Source organism: Euprymna scolopes, chromosome 26 (assembly GCF_053919585.1).
Source record: "Euprymna scolopes isolate OS-2025 chromosome 26, ASM5391958v1, whole genome shotgun sequence".
Taxonomy (NCBI): domain Eukaryota; kingdom Metazoa; phylum Mollusca; class Cephalopoda; order Sepiida; family Sepiolidae; genus Euprymna; species Euprymna scolopes.
The window spans coordinates 30,036,642-30,054,450 of record NC_136507.1 but is presented as its reverse complement, the minus strand read 5'-3'; the positions used below and the strand labels follow the sequence as shown (position 1 = coordinate 30,054,450).

The window sequence follows — 17,809 nt, the reverse complement described above, 5'->3', positions numbered from 1 at the left end:
AGAAGCTATTAATTTTTTAGGACGAAGAAGTTAATCCAGAAGCAGATTTTAATGATGACATCTACAACAAAACTCTTTGCCTAATTGAAGAAAAAATTCTACTTATGTCCGGTCATCTGTTGGCAAGCTATGGATTACCTGCACCGAAGCAAGGATGAGATGAAAGACTTGCAAGAGAGTATCAATGTGAAGTAAATTACAATATTGAAGAACCTTCCCTACAATCAGAAAATATGCAAGAAAAACTGAGAGATTCTCAAAGAGAAATTTACAATTCATTCATGGCCATGTTGGAAGCACAAGGTGAGATGAACAAAACATGATGTTTCTTGATGCAAGACTTTTGTCATCAATTTGATCCTTGCAAAGAGTAGATCCATGGGAAAGATTGTGCTTGCAACAGCATCCAGTGGCATTGCTGCCACTCTACTTCAACGTTGCTGCACACTTCACAGCACTTTTAAAGTGCACTTTGATACTCATCGGATGGATCAGCGAGTTTGCAAAATTACTGGTACCTTAGCCTTGGCAAATGTCATTCGAGACACCTCAGCAATACTGGTACCTTAGCCTTGGCAAATGTCATTCGAGACACCTCAGCAATACTGGTACCTTAGCCTTGGCAAATGTCATTCGAGACACCTCAGCAATACTGGTACCTTAGCCTTGGCAAATGTCATTCGAGACACCTCAGCAATACTGGTACCTTAGCCTTGGCAAATGTCATTCGAGACACCTCAGCAATACTGGTACCTTAGCCTTGGCAAATGTCATTCGAGACACCTCAGCAATACTGGTACCTTAGCCTTGGCAAATGTCATTCGAGACACCTCAGCAATACTGGTACCTTAGCCTTGGCAAATGTCATTCGAGACACCTCAGCAATACTGGTACCTTAGCCTTGGCAAATGTCATTCGAGACACCTCAGCAATACTGGTACCTTAGCCTTGGCAAATGTCATTCGAGACACCTCAGCAATACTGGTACCTTAGCCTTGGCAAATGTCATTCGAGACACCTCAGCAATACTGGTATCTTAGCCTTGGCAAATGTCATTCGAGACACCTCAGCAATACTGGTACCTTAGCCTTGGCAAATGTCATTCGAGACATCTCAGCAATACTGGTATCTTAGCCTTGGCAAATGTCATTCGAGACACCTCAGCAATACTGGTACCTTAGCCTTGGCAAATGTCATTCGAGACACCTCAGCAATACTGGTACCTTAGCCTTGGCAAATGTCATTCGAGACACCTCAGCAATACTGGTACCTTAGCCTTGGCAAATGTCATTCGAGACACCTCAGCAATACTGGTACCTTAGCCTTGGCAAATGTCATTCGAGACACCTCAGCAATACTGGTACCTTAGCCTTGGCAAATGTCATTCGAGACACCTCAGCAATACTGGTACCTTAGCCTTGGCAAATGTCATTCGAGACACCTCAGCAATACTGGTACCTTAGCCTTGGCAAATGTCATTCGAGACACCTCAGCAATACTGGTACCTTAGCCTTGGCAAATGTCATTCGAGACACCTCAGCAATACTGGTACCTTAGCCTTGGCAAATGTCATTCGAGACACCTCAGCAATACTGGTACCTTAGCCTTGGCAAATGTCATTCGAGACACCTCAGCAATACTGGTACCTTAGCCTTGGCAAATGTCATTCGAGACACCTCAGCAATACTGGTACCTTAGCCTTGGCAAATGTCATTCGAGACACCTCAGCAATACTGGTACCTTAGCCTTGGCAAATGTCATTCGAGACACCCCAGCAATACTGGTACCTTAGCCTTGGCAAATGTCATTCGAGACACCTCAGCAATACTGGTACCTTAGCCTTGGCAAATGTCATTCGAGACACCTCAGCAATACTGGTACCTTAGCCTTGGCAAATGTCATTCGAGACACCTCAGCAATACTGGTACCTTAGCCTTGGCAAATGTCATTCGAGACACCTCAGCAATACTGGTACCTTAGCCTTGGCAAATGTCATTCGAGACACCTCAGCAATACTGGTACCTTAGCCTTGGCAAATGTCATTCGAGACACCTCAGCAATACTGGTACCTTAGCCTTGGCAAATGTCATTCGAGACACCTCAGCAATACTGGTACCTTAGCCTTGGCAAATGTCATTCGAGACACCTCAGCAATACTGGTACCTTAGCCTTGGCAAATGTCATTGGAGACACCTCAGCAATACTGGTACCTTAGCCTTGGCAAATGTCATTCGAGACACCTCAGCAATACTGGTACCTTAGCCTTGGCAAATGTCATTCGAGACACCTCAGCAATACTGGTACCTTAGCCTTGGCAAATGTCATTCGAGACACCTCAGCAATACTGGTACCTTAGCCTTGGCAAATGTCATTCGAGACACCTCAGCAATACTGGTACCTTAGCCTTGGCAAATGTCATTCGAGACACCTCAGCAATACTGGTACCTTAGCCTTGGCAAATATCATTCGAGACACCTCAGCAATCATTGTAGACGAAGCCCCAATGGCATGAAGCAATTGACCGAACTGCATGACATCACAGGAGACAAGTATCCCATCGGTGGCATTCCAACCTTATTTTGCGGTGATTTCTGTCAAATTCTTCCAGTGGTTAAAAACAGTGCAAGGGCTAACATTGTTAATGCAAGTTTGAAGCAGTCCTATCTCCGGAGGTACGTTATAGTGACGAGATTAACTACTAATATGAGAGCCCAAATCTCTGGAAATACAACCGCAGTCGACTTCCAAAATTGCTTCTCTAAATTGGTAATGATCAGTTTTCCAATCACTTCTCCACCTGACACAATTTCGACCGAGCTTGGTAAATGTGTCGATAATCAAAAATTGAAAGACATTTGGAGGTGGGGGGGGGGGGGCGTTCCAGCCTCTGATGTTTAAAAAAACGATCTAAGCATCAAGTATTTATTATTTTATAGTAACTCACGCGGTAAAGGGGTTACCACTTATAGGTACCTTGGCCGGGAGTCACTAATTTGTAAGAGTGTGAGTTTATTCGGACCTGCAAAACAACACAAAATCACTGGAGTGGTTTGCCAAGAGGGCTATGAGGGGCGTGCAATAATTAATGCCCCTGACCCACTACCCATAGCAGTAGAGCAACGAAACTTGGCACAGTTATTAGTCTTTGTCTTTCTCTACATAGGAACCACCCAGAGTTATGTATTTTCCCCATCGTTTGATGCAGCTCTGGAGACCGGTTTTGTAGAACACCCCAGGTTGGTCCTCCAACCACGACGTGACTTCAGAAATCAAGGCTGCATCATCTGGGAAACGCTTTCCTGTCAAAAACAACTTCATGGCTGGGAAGAGGTGAAAGTCAGAGGGTGCAAGATCTGGAGAGTAGGGAAGATGAGGAAATATTTCATAACCACACGCCCGTGCTTCTGATCTGGCGACATGCGAGTTGTAGACCGGAGCGTTGTCCTGCAGGAGGAGGGTACCTTTGCTGATCTTGCCCCGCCTCTTGGTTTTGATAGCTTCCCTTAATTTCCTCAAAAGTGAAGCATAATAGGCTCCTGTAATTGCCAGGAAATCTGTCATCACTACTACTGGTTCCAGAAGACTGTGAGCATGACCTTGCCAGCGGAGGGCTGCACCCTTGCCTTCTTTGGAGGTGGTGAGTCCAAGTGCTTCTACTGCATTGGCTGGGCTTTGGTCTCTGGATCATAGTGATGGACCCAGGTTTCATCCTGTGTAATCAGTTTTTTGAAAAGCTTTGACTCATCTTCTTGGCACATCTCCAAATTCATCCTCGAGCACTCGACGCGTTCTCGCTTCTGGAATAGTGTGAGCAACCTGGGAATCCATCTGGCAGACACCTTATGCATATGCAAATGGTCATTGATGATAGTTTCCACAGACCCTGTACTAATCTTGACATCTTGGGCTATTTGGCGAATAGTAATGCGCCGATCTTCCAAAATTGCAGCCTCAACTTGACGGACAGGTGCCTCATCAATGGCAGAAGGGAGGGCGACCAGGTCTGGAAGCTGTTTCCACAGACTTCCGGCCATGTTTGAATTCACGATGCCAGCATTTTACAAGGTCATATGATGGGACATTACACCATAAGTTTCTTTCATTTCATCAAAAATCTCCTGTGGTGTGCGTCCTTTCAAATACAAAAACCGGATCACTGCTCGACATTCAACAGGCTCCATTTCACATCTGACTCAGTTCAAACACCTGTAAAACAGAAACCACAATTAGTTCAGAGCTGTAATTTGCCACATAGCGCGTAGAGATATAAATCATTGCACATGCAAAATTTCAGCTAGATCAGACAACTGGAAGTGGATCAGGGGCATTACTTATTGCACGCCCCTCATATTATTTCGCCATTAAATAGCAATGTGAATCGCTTGAATAACTGGATAATGAGGGACTCAAAGGAATACAAATCAGTTGATTCGGCAACTAATGAAGGTAAAGCTGTTCACTAACATGTGGAGCTTTTAAACTCTTTGAAACTATCTGGAATGCCTCCTCACATTTAAAATCTCAAAATTGGATCCCCAAATCATGATTCTTCGATCCTTGGAACCGTCAAAAACAACTAACGGAACCAAATGTGTTCTTACCAGATTGCACATCAATGTGATTGAAGTCACCATTTCTTGTGGTCCCTTTAAAGGCGAAACAATCCTACTACCAAGGATCCCCTTAGTTCCATCTGACCCGGAACTTCCATTTAAATTTTGGAGGCTCCAGTTTCCTGTGAAGGTGTGTTTTGCAATGAGCATAAGTAAAAGTCGAGGTCAGACATTTAAAAGCATTGGCATAGACTTAACATCAGAATGTTTCAGTCACGGTAGCTTCTACGCCTCCATTAGGCAGACAGGAAGTTCAGAAAAACTCTACATTCTTGCTCCAAATCAAAGCAGCAGAAACGTAGTCTCCCATGAAGATCTTCAATAAAAAGTTATAGAAGAGAGTATGATGAAAAATATTATCTTGACTGTGATAAGTTTTAAGAATTGAATGTGTTAGATAAAATTTAAGCAATGAGTTTAAATTTACTTCTATGAAAAATTTACTATGTGATATCATAACTTTCATCTTTGTGATATCATAAATTAACCTTCATCTTTGATGGAAATGTGTTTGTGATACTAAACAAATTTTAACCAGTGTGTTTCTTTGTAATTGTTTCAATTTTATGTGTAACAATATCAGTGTCAACTTTGATATAGTCTACTTGCTTTAAAGTTCATCGTTGGATTTCAGTTACTTCAGGAGGTCGTTTAAAAATTTTTTAAACACCTTAAGCAATAGTTGCTCTTACAACATCCACTTACTGGAAAGATGCCCAAAAAGCAGGTACCCGAGTGAACAGCAAAGTCCCGCGTGGGCACGGGTATCTTTGCAAGTATATATATATATATATATATATATATATATATATATATATATATATATATATATATATATTCCGTGTTTTATCCACTCTAGGATTCTTCAGGCTTATGCGCATAAGCCTGAAGAATCCTAGAGTGGATGAAACGCGGAATATTCAGTGTAGCTTAATCGAATATACATTTTATAACTTACTAACTAGCTCTACCTACGTATTGAGCACTTTGGAAGTAAATACTTAAAGTTTACGCATAAATCTATACTTTCGTATATTAATTTTATGTGAGTAAATTAAGTAGTTATATATATTATATATCTAATTTTAAATAAATAATAATGTAAATATACTAAATACTAATCATAGTGGGGGTGATAAGTAGTTAAATGGATTAATCATAATCTTATGAATACAAGACTGATAAATTAAAAAATGTATCCATTTTAAATGTTGAAATTGATGAATCGCACAGGTAAGAAATTCATTTTTATAATATGAAAAGGTTAGTAATTTCAATTAAGAATAGGAAATTGGATCAAATATTTGTAACATGTCTTCTTCCGAAGATTAAGGGTGGTGGTGTTTGATCAACACTGCTGGGGAGCGATGATGTCATATACTGTTTTATTTTTAAATACCCAAAACAGTCTTTCATGGTAAACAACTGATGATCCCTTAAAAAATAAATTATTAGTACTATAGTAAATTCGAGAGCGAGTTGATGCAGTGATTGTAGGTGATTAAATGACTTACTGACTGGATGGTTTTCTAACGAATGATAAAAAATATTTTTTTGTATAGTTTTAAAGGTTAAAAACTTCAAAGACTATATATATATATATATATAAATGAAATGTGTGTGTGTCTGTATACATTTCCCTATCAAATAACTCTGACAATTTTCAGTCTAGTTTGACATAAGGGGTGTTGAGATTTGGAAAAAATCTTTTTATTCGGTTTTTGGCCAGAAATTTGGATTTCAAGGGGTCAAAGTTCAACGATTTGACATTTGAAAACTCTACCAAACTCCTCCGCCAATTTTGGGTCTAAACACTTGAAATTTTAGATGTAGGTTATTTGGACATGGATCAAACTTTTTAATTTTATTTGAGCCCCCCAAAATAAATGTTAAGATGTCAAAAAATTTGGATCAAAGTTAAAAAAAAAAAAAAAATTGACCTCTGCGGTCTCTACCAATTCTCAGTCAATTTCTAGTCTAAACATTTGAAATTTTACATAAAGAGTATTCACGGATAGAGCAGGCTTTTTAATCGGTTTGGGTCGAAAATTTGAGCTGTCAAGGGGTCAAAGTTCAAAAGATTTGACTTTTGTGATGTCTAGCAAACTACTCAGCCAATTTTAGGTCTAAACATTTAAAATTTATACATAACGGGTATTAAGACATGCGGCAAGCATTTTAATCAGTTTTGAGGCGAAAATTAAGCTGCCAAAAGGTTAAAGTTGAAAGAGTTGATCATTGCAGATTCTATCAAATTTCTTCGCCAATGTTGGGTCTTAACACTTGAAATTTGAGATGTAGGACATGGGTAAAACTTTTTTATTTTGATTTGAGACCAAAAAAATAAATAATAAGGTGTCAAAATTGTGGTCCAAGTTTTATAAAAAATTGACCACTGCGGTATCTACCAAATTATTCAGACAATTTTTAATCTAAACATTTGAAATCTTACATAAAGTGTATTCACACGTAGGGCAAGTTATGAACAGTACAGAGGGCCCGAGCAAAGCCGGACTGACTGCTACTATATATATATATATATATATATATATATATATATATATAGTAATTTATAAAATATATATGGCGATTAAGCTACACTGAATATTCGGCGTTTCATCCACTCTAGGACTCCTCAGGCTTATGCGCGAATTCTGTGGTTGTTTATCATTTTTATATGGTCCTCTTTTATTGAGATTTTAGTTAGCCAATCAGCTTTCTAGTATCCACCACGCCCTTCCTATCAGCCAATGGGCATGCATTTTATCGGACAAAGGATCTGTTTTAAAACTAGGTTAGTGTTTTTTTTTTATTGTTAGTTTATATATAAATATATATATATGTGTATATACATATATGCACATATATATACATATATATATATATATATATATACATACATATATGTGTGATCGTTTATGTATATTCATGTTTATTTAATTTATTTATTTGTTTATTTTCTATTGTTTTTGTTAGTTTTAAAACTATTTTGTATCGCTATCCTAGAGTAAATTTTATTTTGTGAACACAGTTATTTGCTATTTCTCTTCTACAGTTTAATAGATGTTGGGGTTCTTTAAATTAATTTTATATGAGTAAATTAAGTAGTTATATATATATATATATATATATATATGTATGTGTGTATGTATATATATATATATATATATATATATATATATATATATATATATATATATATATATATACAAATAAACATACAATTAACAAAGCAAAAATTATCAAGATAAGAAAATCTCAACACTGTTAAAAGGAGCAAACAATAATATTAAATGAAAGATAAGGAAGAAAAATTAACTTAATTATATCATCAGAAAAATTAGGAAAAGTTAAGGGGAAAATGAAGAAAAAACCTTTTTAAGCCATGACAATAATGTGACAACAATATTTGTTTTATATGTGATGCGTGCGAGATCGTGTCGTTACATATAAATAAATTAAGTATTGATAAGCGTTTTCTGGAATGGGGAGGATCGAAATCTCTTTGTTGAAGAGGTCTTACATGTTCCTGAGCATTTGAGTGGCACACTTTTGATATGGCAAAAACTCGTCTAACTACAACCACTGTCACTAGTTTTACATTTCTTTCTACCCTAAACTAAACGAAACTTGTATTTCGAATAGGGATTACATCAACTCCAAACAGTGGGGAGCCAAGAATTGTGCATATTTTCTAGCATCCAAATTAGCTTCTATTGCAGACGCAAATGGGGGTAGAAGTTTTAACGATGATGGTGGTGGTGGTGAGGGGAGATAAAGTTTTCTTCAAGTCCAATGTGAACAAATTCTTTTTTTAGCCATCTATCTATAAATAAGTTTGTAGTAACTGTGAATAAGTCCTCTTTCTTTCTCTCTCTTTCTCTCTTTCTCTTTCTTTCTGTAGCCAGAACTAAGCAGAAGTTTTATAATCAAAGTTTATTTCTTAGAACTACCCGTCTATGGAACACAATGCCGTGGGATTACTTCCCAGTTGACTACAACACGGTCATTTTCAAGTCCAATATAAACAAATTCTTGTTGAACAGCGCTCTTAAATAATCAACTTCTGCCCAATCACTACCATCATTACCGATCACTTTTGACTTTGATATGCAGTGACTCTTTAGTTAAAAAAAAAAAAAATGGCGAATCACAACATAGGAAACTCAAAGCTCCACGAATGATGCCCATGCCTGCCTCCAAATCTAAAATAAAACAAAACAAAAAAAAAACATTGCAAGAAAATTGTTAAGATTAAAAATATTTTATTTCGGAAGAAAACTCCAAGAAGTCCAGATTCTTAGCTGACAAAAAGTCAAAAGGCGAAACAAAAAAAAAAAAAAAAAAGAAGATATTAACGCATCAAGACTCATAGGATTGTATTTGATCCGTTAGGTACTCTTAATCATAGTGTATATCTATTAGTGATTGGACGATTCCAATATTATTACCGATTCAGATGCAATTAACTATTCCGATTCTTTATAAATCTCTAAATATTAGACTATAAAATTGTTATTTTGTCCCGTTTACCACAAAAACACATCTTACGTGTGCATATATTTTCTAAAACGTAAAAATACACTTGCGAGGGTGGGGGTGGGGGTGATCTACATATTTTAGTTTTACTGGAAGTTTAAAATCAATAAATATCTATTTTTTTTTAACATTTCTACCAGCAGTGGAAGATCTAAAAAAAAAAAAAAAAAATAAAATAAATAAAAGAAATAGAAAAAGATAATTAAAGGAATCATTTTTGGTATCAGAAAATAGAAAATTTTTCCGATACCGATTCTAATACCTAAAAAAGCTCAGATTTTTCCGATTCCAGATTTCGATTCCGATTAATCGTCCCAACACTAATGTCTATTCTTAAAACTATATTTTGAATGGAGATACTCCGGCGCTTCTACACTATTGGGGCGAAATTTCGGAAATCGTAATACTGAATTTCACATGAAAACAATGGTATTTACGTATTCCTCGTATTTTTAAGATGATTTTATCCAAAAATTACGAAAATCGATAAATCGATATGGTAGAAAATTATTTATTAAAGAAAATAAAAAAAATAGAATTTGATGAAAATGATCGTAAGACACAGGAATGTTCAAAAGGGGGGGTAGGTAATTTTCCGTTTCGATTTAAACAAGATGGCGGCAATTTTTCACCTGCTAACACGATTAAAGTTGTTTTTTTCTTTATTTAAAAAAAAAATAATTCCGTAATATTCAAGTAATTTCGACTGCATGAGTTGGAAGCAACCATTGTAACTTATTAGAATTGACCCTCCCCCAAATCAATTGTAACCAAGGTTTTTTTTTTTTTTTTTTTTTTTTTAATCTTAAAACTCCATTTATCGCCTACAAAATCTCATCCCAATTTTGTAGAAGCGCCGATATTCCTTACTTATTTATTTTCCTTTATTTTTTGGCTAAAGTATGCCTTGTTCGTGTTATTGCATGAAAACTAAATATAAAATCCTAATGTTAGACTCACGGGACTGTATTCACTTAGTCATGCGGTATTAATAGGTAAGTGTTTTAACAAAAACACTCATCCCAAGACCCAGGAAGACACACTTAAGGTCAACCGTAAGTCAATTCAACCTAAATTCCTTTGTTACAATGTTGATTAAATGGCTTAAAACACACACACACACACACACACACACACACACACACACACACACACACACAAAACAAAAAGAAACACACACAAAAAACAAAAAAACACAAAAAACACACAAAAAACACACACAGAAAAAAGAACACACGCACAAAAACACAGACACACACACACACACACACACACACACACACACAAAACACACACACACAAAAACAAAAAAAACAACATTACTTTGTTGTTTGGATTTTCCCCAGCTTAATACGCCTAAAACATATTATTTATTTAAAAACTAAATAAATATTAACAATGGAGTTTAACGATCATATTTATACTCCTAAATAACTCACACCACTGTTTTATTTTTTTTTATGTAGTACGTATTTTTATACTCGAGGGCATATATATCCCGACAGCCATTGCGTTTAAATACACGAAGACGTGCAACGTGCATGTATCTGCGATCGTTGCGTTTTATTACATGACGACATGTATGTCCTTATGACTGTTGGGCGTTGCGATTTAATATAACCCCCTCTATTAAAATGCGATTTGATATACTCCTATCTATCAAAACGCAACGGTCATACTCATAGGGACATATGCACACACACACACACACACACACACACACACACACACACACACACACACACACACACACACACAGAACTTGAATGCCTACTAGACACTATCCTCGAGTGTCTAAGGCCTCTCTGTACAGAGGTTTTGTCAGAGTAAGCTAGCATGAAGGGGGAAGATGTAAATATTTCACACATAAAGATTTCTTTCGTCTTGAAACATACTCGCGTTCATAATTGCACTTAAAGAGGCGGTCAGAATCTGAAAAAGATCTCTCGGTTGGGATATTTGTGTTAGCGGGTGACTGTTTGGCACCTTAGTAGAAGTTAGCGTTCGCGATGATGCTGGGTTAAACAGAGTTGAAACACCACGGCCTTGTGTATGACATGAAAAGAAATTGGAATCTTAGGAAAGATTTCTATCATTCAAGTTATTATAAGAGCAACTGGACTCATGAAAAAGAATTGCAAAAAAACAAAAAACAAAAAAAAAACTACTTGGCAAATATACCCGGTGAACCAAGTGCAAGAGAGATTCAAGCAACTGAACTTAAAGGATAGCCGGAATCTTAAAAAGATCTCTCGGTTGGAATATTTGATTTAGCAGGTGAATGTTTGGCATCCGATCGGCTGCTCCATTCCCATCTTGAACAAAAAGAAAGAACTTGAATGCCTACTAGACACTCTCCTCAAGTGTCTAAGGTTTCTCTATACAGATGGTTTGTCAGGACAACCTGGCTTGAGGATATTTTTACCCTACAAGTAAACCCTGACTAAATAGTCGTCAATATAAAATATTTGTTTTAATATAACCCTGTGTATTAAAACGCAACGATCATAAGGACATATTTTTCCTCATTTACTAAAACGTGAGGACATATATATATACACGCAGAGAACTTGAATGCTTACCAGACCTATCTTCGAGTGTCGAAGGTTTCTCTGTACAGGAGTTTTGGCATAAGGATACTTTTCCCTACAACCTTGATTAAATATTCAAAATCACATGAAGTATTCGCAGCCCAAATAATATCTCCTTGATATGAATAACCCACACTGGCATTTATGAGGAATGGTGCACCTTCTCCAAGTGATGTTACCTCAAGTAACAGCACGAAACTGGATACTCCATCAGACTAGAGGAATTATTGTCCTGTAAGACCAGCTGAGCTCTAATCTATACCCCCCACCTCGCCAGACTTTCACAAGAAACACCCGTCTAGCTGAAAACACTATCACTAATTTCCCCCCACTCTTTATCTGTGCCTAAACCTAGACGTAGATTCCATGAACAAAGCTTCTTTCTTAGAACTGCACACCCGTGGAATTGTCTTCTGTTTTCCTGCTTTCCAGCTGACTACAATATGGTTGTCTTCAAGTCTAACGTAAACAAGATTTTGATGAACCGTTCCATATAAGTTAACAAATTTACCGAATTTCCATTATTAACGATTGCTATATTGTCCAATTTCTACTGTATACTCTTTAACCCTTATCCTCGAGTGACCTCTTGGCCTTGATAAGTGGTGATGTCTATGTAAAAAAAAAAAAAAAAAAAAAAGACCAAGAGACCACAAAAAGGGTCAAATATAATATATTTATGTAATCAATTGGGGGAGAGGAAAATTATGTTTTTAACTTATTTACCAACTCAGTGTTTATGCCAAAGAGAATTTCGAAGGAATATTTGATTATCTATGTATCTCATAGTTCAAGTGTTAATCCCAAGAAAGGGGACCCCCCCCCCTGATTTCTGAGAATTTCAGCAGAAGTAAAATGAGACAATAGAGAAGTCCATACGACCGCTGCGTCGTAATATCTGGGGACTTATATCTCCTGTTACATTCAAAGGCGTAAAGACACGTACGTCGCTATAATTGTTGCGTTGAAATGCGTAATATCTATCTATCTATCTATCTATCTATCTATCTATCTATCTATCTATCTATTTATAAAAGTGAACGTGTCTGTGTGTGTGTATGTCTGTGTGTGTGTACATTTCCCTACGCAATAACTCTGTCAGTTTTCAGTCTACAGACTCGAAATTTTATATACAGGGTACTGAGATTTGGGACAATCTCTGTAATCGATTTTCGGCCATAAATTCGGCTGTTAAGGGGTCAAAGCTCAACGATTTGACCTTTGAGAACTCTACCAAACTCCTTCGACAATTTTGGGTCTAAACACTTGAAATTTTAGATATAGGTTTCTTGGACATGGATCTAACTTAATAACTTGATTTGAGTCCAAAACAATAAATGTTAAGGGGTCATAATAGGGGTCAAAGTTATAAAAATTGACCTCTTTTTTTTTTTTTTTTTGCTCAACATACACCTCCAAACACCCGGGCAACGCCGGGCTGAAATGCTAGTATAAAAAGAAATTTTTTGTGTCTGTGTGTTCCTTCACTATGAACCCGAAAATGGCTGGGTTGATCTTTATGAAATTTCACACAAAGGTACTTCATGTGCCTGGCAGTATTCTTAGATAGGTTTTGTGTCGGAATGTCTTCAATAAGTATCAATAATCGAAAAAAATTCACTGAAAAAAGGAACAGACGATTTTGACTAAAGTTAACGCCTTATACAAGCGAACATCACAATTTAAGAAGTTTTATTACCACACAAGCCGAAAGGCCCGACATATAAAATCAACAGTTGGTTCTTTGATAAGGCGCGTTCGAAATGAATGTTTCTGTTTAAAGCACAATTTCACAATGATACTTGACTTCTGCATTTTAAACTTTAATTCAAGCCATTATATATAAAAATAATTTTATAAAACAACAGTAGGTTCTCTACAGTGCAATGTAGACTACAATGTATTGTGAACTAAGTTTGTGAGAAAAGTATGTTAGCTTCCTTTAGATTTGTCTGACTTTTTACTTACTTTTGTTTTCTGTTTTCTACAGGGGTGATTCACACATTTTATATATGTATTCAATGTCATTGGAAAAAATGAGGAAAGTGATAACGAAAATAAGAAAAAAAAAATAAAATAAAGAAAGTACCAGAAACCAGCAAAAAAAAAACAACAACAACAAAAAACAAAAGCAAAAACAAACAAAAAAACAAACAAACAGATTATTAATGTCTTCTCGGTCATTTATGGGTTTGGTTTGCTTAGAACCTTAAAACAAGCAATCAAGTCGATCTCTATATAGAATTGGAACTTATATAAATAAACAATTGGATATTTTAAGATATACTACACTTTGATCTTTGTCTTTAACGTAAAAAGAGAAAGAGAACGTTCACGTGCGAGGCGTTAAGTATGGAACGTGATAACTATATAAAAAAGTAATTTTATAAAATCAACAGTAGGTTCTCTACAGTGCAATGTAGACTACGATGTATTATGAACTTAGTCACTGCGAGAGGCATGTGAAGCTTCTTTCGAGGTGCATCGCGATGGGCCCCCAACTAGTACAGGCATTCGATCGATTTGATTGAAAAATGGATTATTTCGTCGATTTCCCTGACAATAAAAATATGGGAGTGTGAAACATTCGTTGGTCATTCTTCAATCCCGGGGAACATCGAGTCTCCCTGCTAGTGACATATATGTCTCATATGACAATTGTATGTTATTAATTTATTAATTGCAGACTATTATCCTCCTCTTTTTAGTTGTTGTTTCACGACGTTTCGGCCAACTATTCCTCAGGCCTTCGTCAGGTAGTAACTGCGACGGGATAGGAACTCCGAATCTCTAACTTCATCCTCAGCAATTACTTCCATCCATAGTTGTTGTCGTCTCATCATGTTTTTTGCCAAGTAAGCCTCTGGCCGGCTTTGGGTAGGATTGAAACCGCTATCTTCAGACAATGCTCACATGGAACTGTAGAGATTCAACGTCTCTATCCACTGCGCCACGGGCCCCTGGTGAGCATTGTTTGAAGATAGAGGCAGTAATTGCTGAAGATGCAGTTAGGAGATTCAGAGTTGCTATCCCGTCGCGGTTACTACCTGACGAAGGCCAGAGGAATAGTTGGCCGAAACGTCGTGAAACAACAACTAAGAAAGATCAGGATAATAGTCCGCAATAAATAAATAAATAAATAATACTCATCTCAATAATAAATTCCAATTAATTAAATAATATATAATTATATGTGACTTCATTGTAACCCATTGAGAAATATATATTAAGCATCATAGGGTATATAATTGGGATATACACTCAATTCATGTACCTCTAATCTAATATATAAAGTTATCTTGTCGGACGTTCAAAGTCAGACCCAAACAACATTTAAGATAAAAAATCAAACTCTGCTTCTAATTAGCCAATTGTCATTTGTTATTGTCTTATTGGCAATAAAACAACGGTCTTTGTTAACATTTATTAAAAAAAAAGACGGCTAAAATGAAAGATTTTAATAATAACCTAAAAATAAAATGGCCGTAACTCATTTTGAATTTAAGAATATAATAGGATTTGTCTACCTTAAGTTATAAATGTGCAAAATAATACCTAGAAATTAGAAATTAAAATTACTTTTCCGCATCTGGAAGGTGTAACTAGCAATTAATAATAAAAAATAAATGTGTTAATTGATTTTTATTGACTATAGAACATATTCTTGGGTCTTGATGGGTTAACCGTAGAAGATATCGTGTTTCTGATGTGGAATGATAATTCGTATTATTTAGATTCTTCGAACTAATGTTCTTATCTTGTGTGTTATTTTCCTAACGTTTCTGCCGATGTAACCTCCGACCGTCTTCGGGCGTATCTTATCGAATTCGGAAATCTTTCTGTAACACTCTACTTGAGTTTGAAGGTTCAATTCTCAGTGCAGACGACACGCAAAATATAATTAATTATAATACTCTTTTATCTGAAACCATTATCATTAATTTCTCCCATTTTTCATCTGTGTCTAAACTTTAACGTAGATTCCATGAATAAAGCTTCTTTCTTAGAACTGCAGCTTGTTGAACTCTGTTCTGTTTCCCTGTTTTCCAACTGACCACAATATGGTCATCTTCAAGTCCAACGTAAACAAGTTCTTGATGACCCCCCCTTAAGTAATCCAATTTACCAAATTTCCACTACCAACGATTACTACGATATTGTCCCATTGACTACTGTACACTCATTAACTCTTATCCTCGAGTGGCCTCCGGGCCTTGATAAGTGGTGACTTCTATGCAAAAAAAAAAAAAAATTACTTGGGACTTCTACCCCGTTATGGCTGACGGAACAAAAACATGCAATCCAAGTGGATTACCCAGTTCGATAGAAATATTCCCGAGTTCGACAAGATGCACTTGAAGAAGGTCGAAGATTATATCGATCGAAACATTATGAAAATAACATTCCAGAGGAGAATAGTTGTTCGAATAATCCAAATAATAAGTAAAAGATATTTGATGTAAAGTTGAACGACTCATTTGACCCTGCTTGCATTGGCGAGTGCCAGACTCCGGATGTTGCCGATGCAACCAGCCGCTGCTTCCTGAAGGTGGATGTCGGTGGAACCAACCATTTTCATCAGAGGCTGAAACGAAAAAAAAAAAAAAAATATATATCATTCTAAAAAATGACAGTAGAACATGAATCGTGATGATTGTATTAGTACAATTGTTATATGAGGTGCCTTCAATAAGTTTGTGTTTGTATGAACATTTAAAATTGGAGTAGACTCTTGAAAATTCAATATGTTATTGCTTCATGTGAATGACTGACTAATTTTTTTGATTTCAGGTTCAAATTAACAAGGAACTGGAAAATACCATACTAAAGCCTGATTGTCAGAGCTAGTCAATTTCAAAAATGCAATCTGGACGTTAGGACACTTTAGAAGAACGACGTGCAATAAAATTTTGTTTTAAACTTGAAAATGTTCCACAGAAACGTATCGAATGTCTCTAGACTATTTTTGGACCACCTTGCATAAATCGAGCATCAGGTTTTGAGTAGCATAAGAGATTCAAGGAAGGCAAGAAGTCTGTGAGGGATGGTGAGAAGTATGGGAGGAGTAAGAAAGTCAGAACACCAGAGTTGATTGGCCAAATAAAGAATTTCATGGATAAGGACCGTTGTGTGTCTATAGAGACATTAAGTGCACAGTTTGATGTCAGTGCTGGAACTGTACACACAATTATTCGCGAGGAACTGAAAATGTGGAAGATTTGCACAAAGTTTGTCCCAAGGATGCAGTCCACAACTTCATCCTTGTCACAGACTATTTGACCAAGATGGGCATAAAAACAGTTTCCTATCCTCCTTTTAACCACGATCTTGCACCCTGTGATTTATTGTTATTCTCTAAGCTCAAGAAAAGCCTTAGATGCTCTCATTATGAGACAACTGAGTTGATGAAAGGCTTTGACGAGAGTCATTGACACGCTCACATAAGATGACTTCCATGGAGTCTTCCAGAAGTTGTTGGAACGAGACAAGAATTGCATTGCAACCAGAGGAGATTACTTCGAAGGCGACTAAAGTTTCATCTGTGTACCATCAATAAAAGTGCACATGCGAAAAAAGTCTGGAAACTTATTGAAGGCACCTCATATATTGGGATCCTCCACCAGTAAGTTAAGATTATTTTACCTATGAATTCTAGCAAGTGTTACAGAGTACATGTCCAGATATCGTGGCGGCAAATGGAAATAAACCCTCCTACACGTAGCGGAGGTCAAAGGTTATTTCCCCTATACAAAACGCGGTAGAAATGCAGGTGTCAAATAATATGATATAGAGATTACTCCATGTATTCGGGGGACAGAACAGAGTTTCTAGAAGCGATATGTGTATGAAAATATAGAGAGAATCTAAACGAATGTCACCCCGATGTCTGCCATCTGAGTCTTTCAATCCCTAATTTAAAAATAAAAAACAGCAAACTCTCCCCCCCCCAAAAAAAAACAAAGAAGTAATCAGAATTAGATTAGTTTCTCCTTCTGTAAACAACTCTTATATCTAAATAAAACCTTTGTGTTTCCATACATGAGTTTTATTGAAAATTTTCAATGT

General features: G+C 36.6%; 1 protein-coding gene across 1 annotated transcript in view; it reads right to left on the bottom strand.

Annotated features, from left to right (window-relative positions):
• Nucleotides 1-9,824: 9,824 nt before the first annotated feature.
• The window catches only part of LOC145247954 (outer dynein arm-docking complex subunit 2-like), a 627,728-nt gene continuing 619,743 nt past the window's right edge, over nt 9,825-17,809 (bottom strand). Inside the window, exon 20 of the mRNA XM_080109601.1 lies at nt 9,825-16,328. Coding sequence (XP_079965727.1) covers nt 16,218-16,328 — 111 coding nt within the window. The 3' untranslated portion in view covers nt 9,825-16,217. The remainder of the gene's footprint in view (nt 16,329-17,809) is intronic.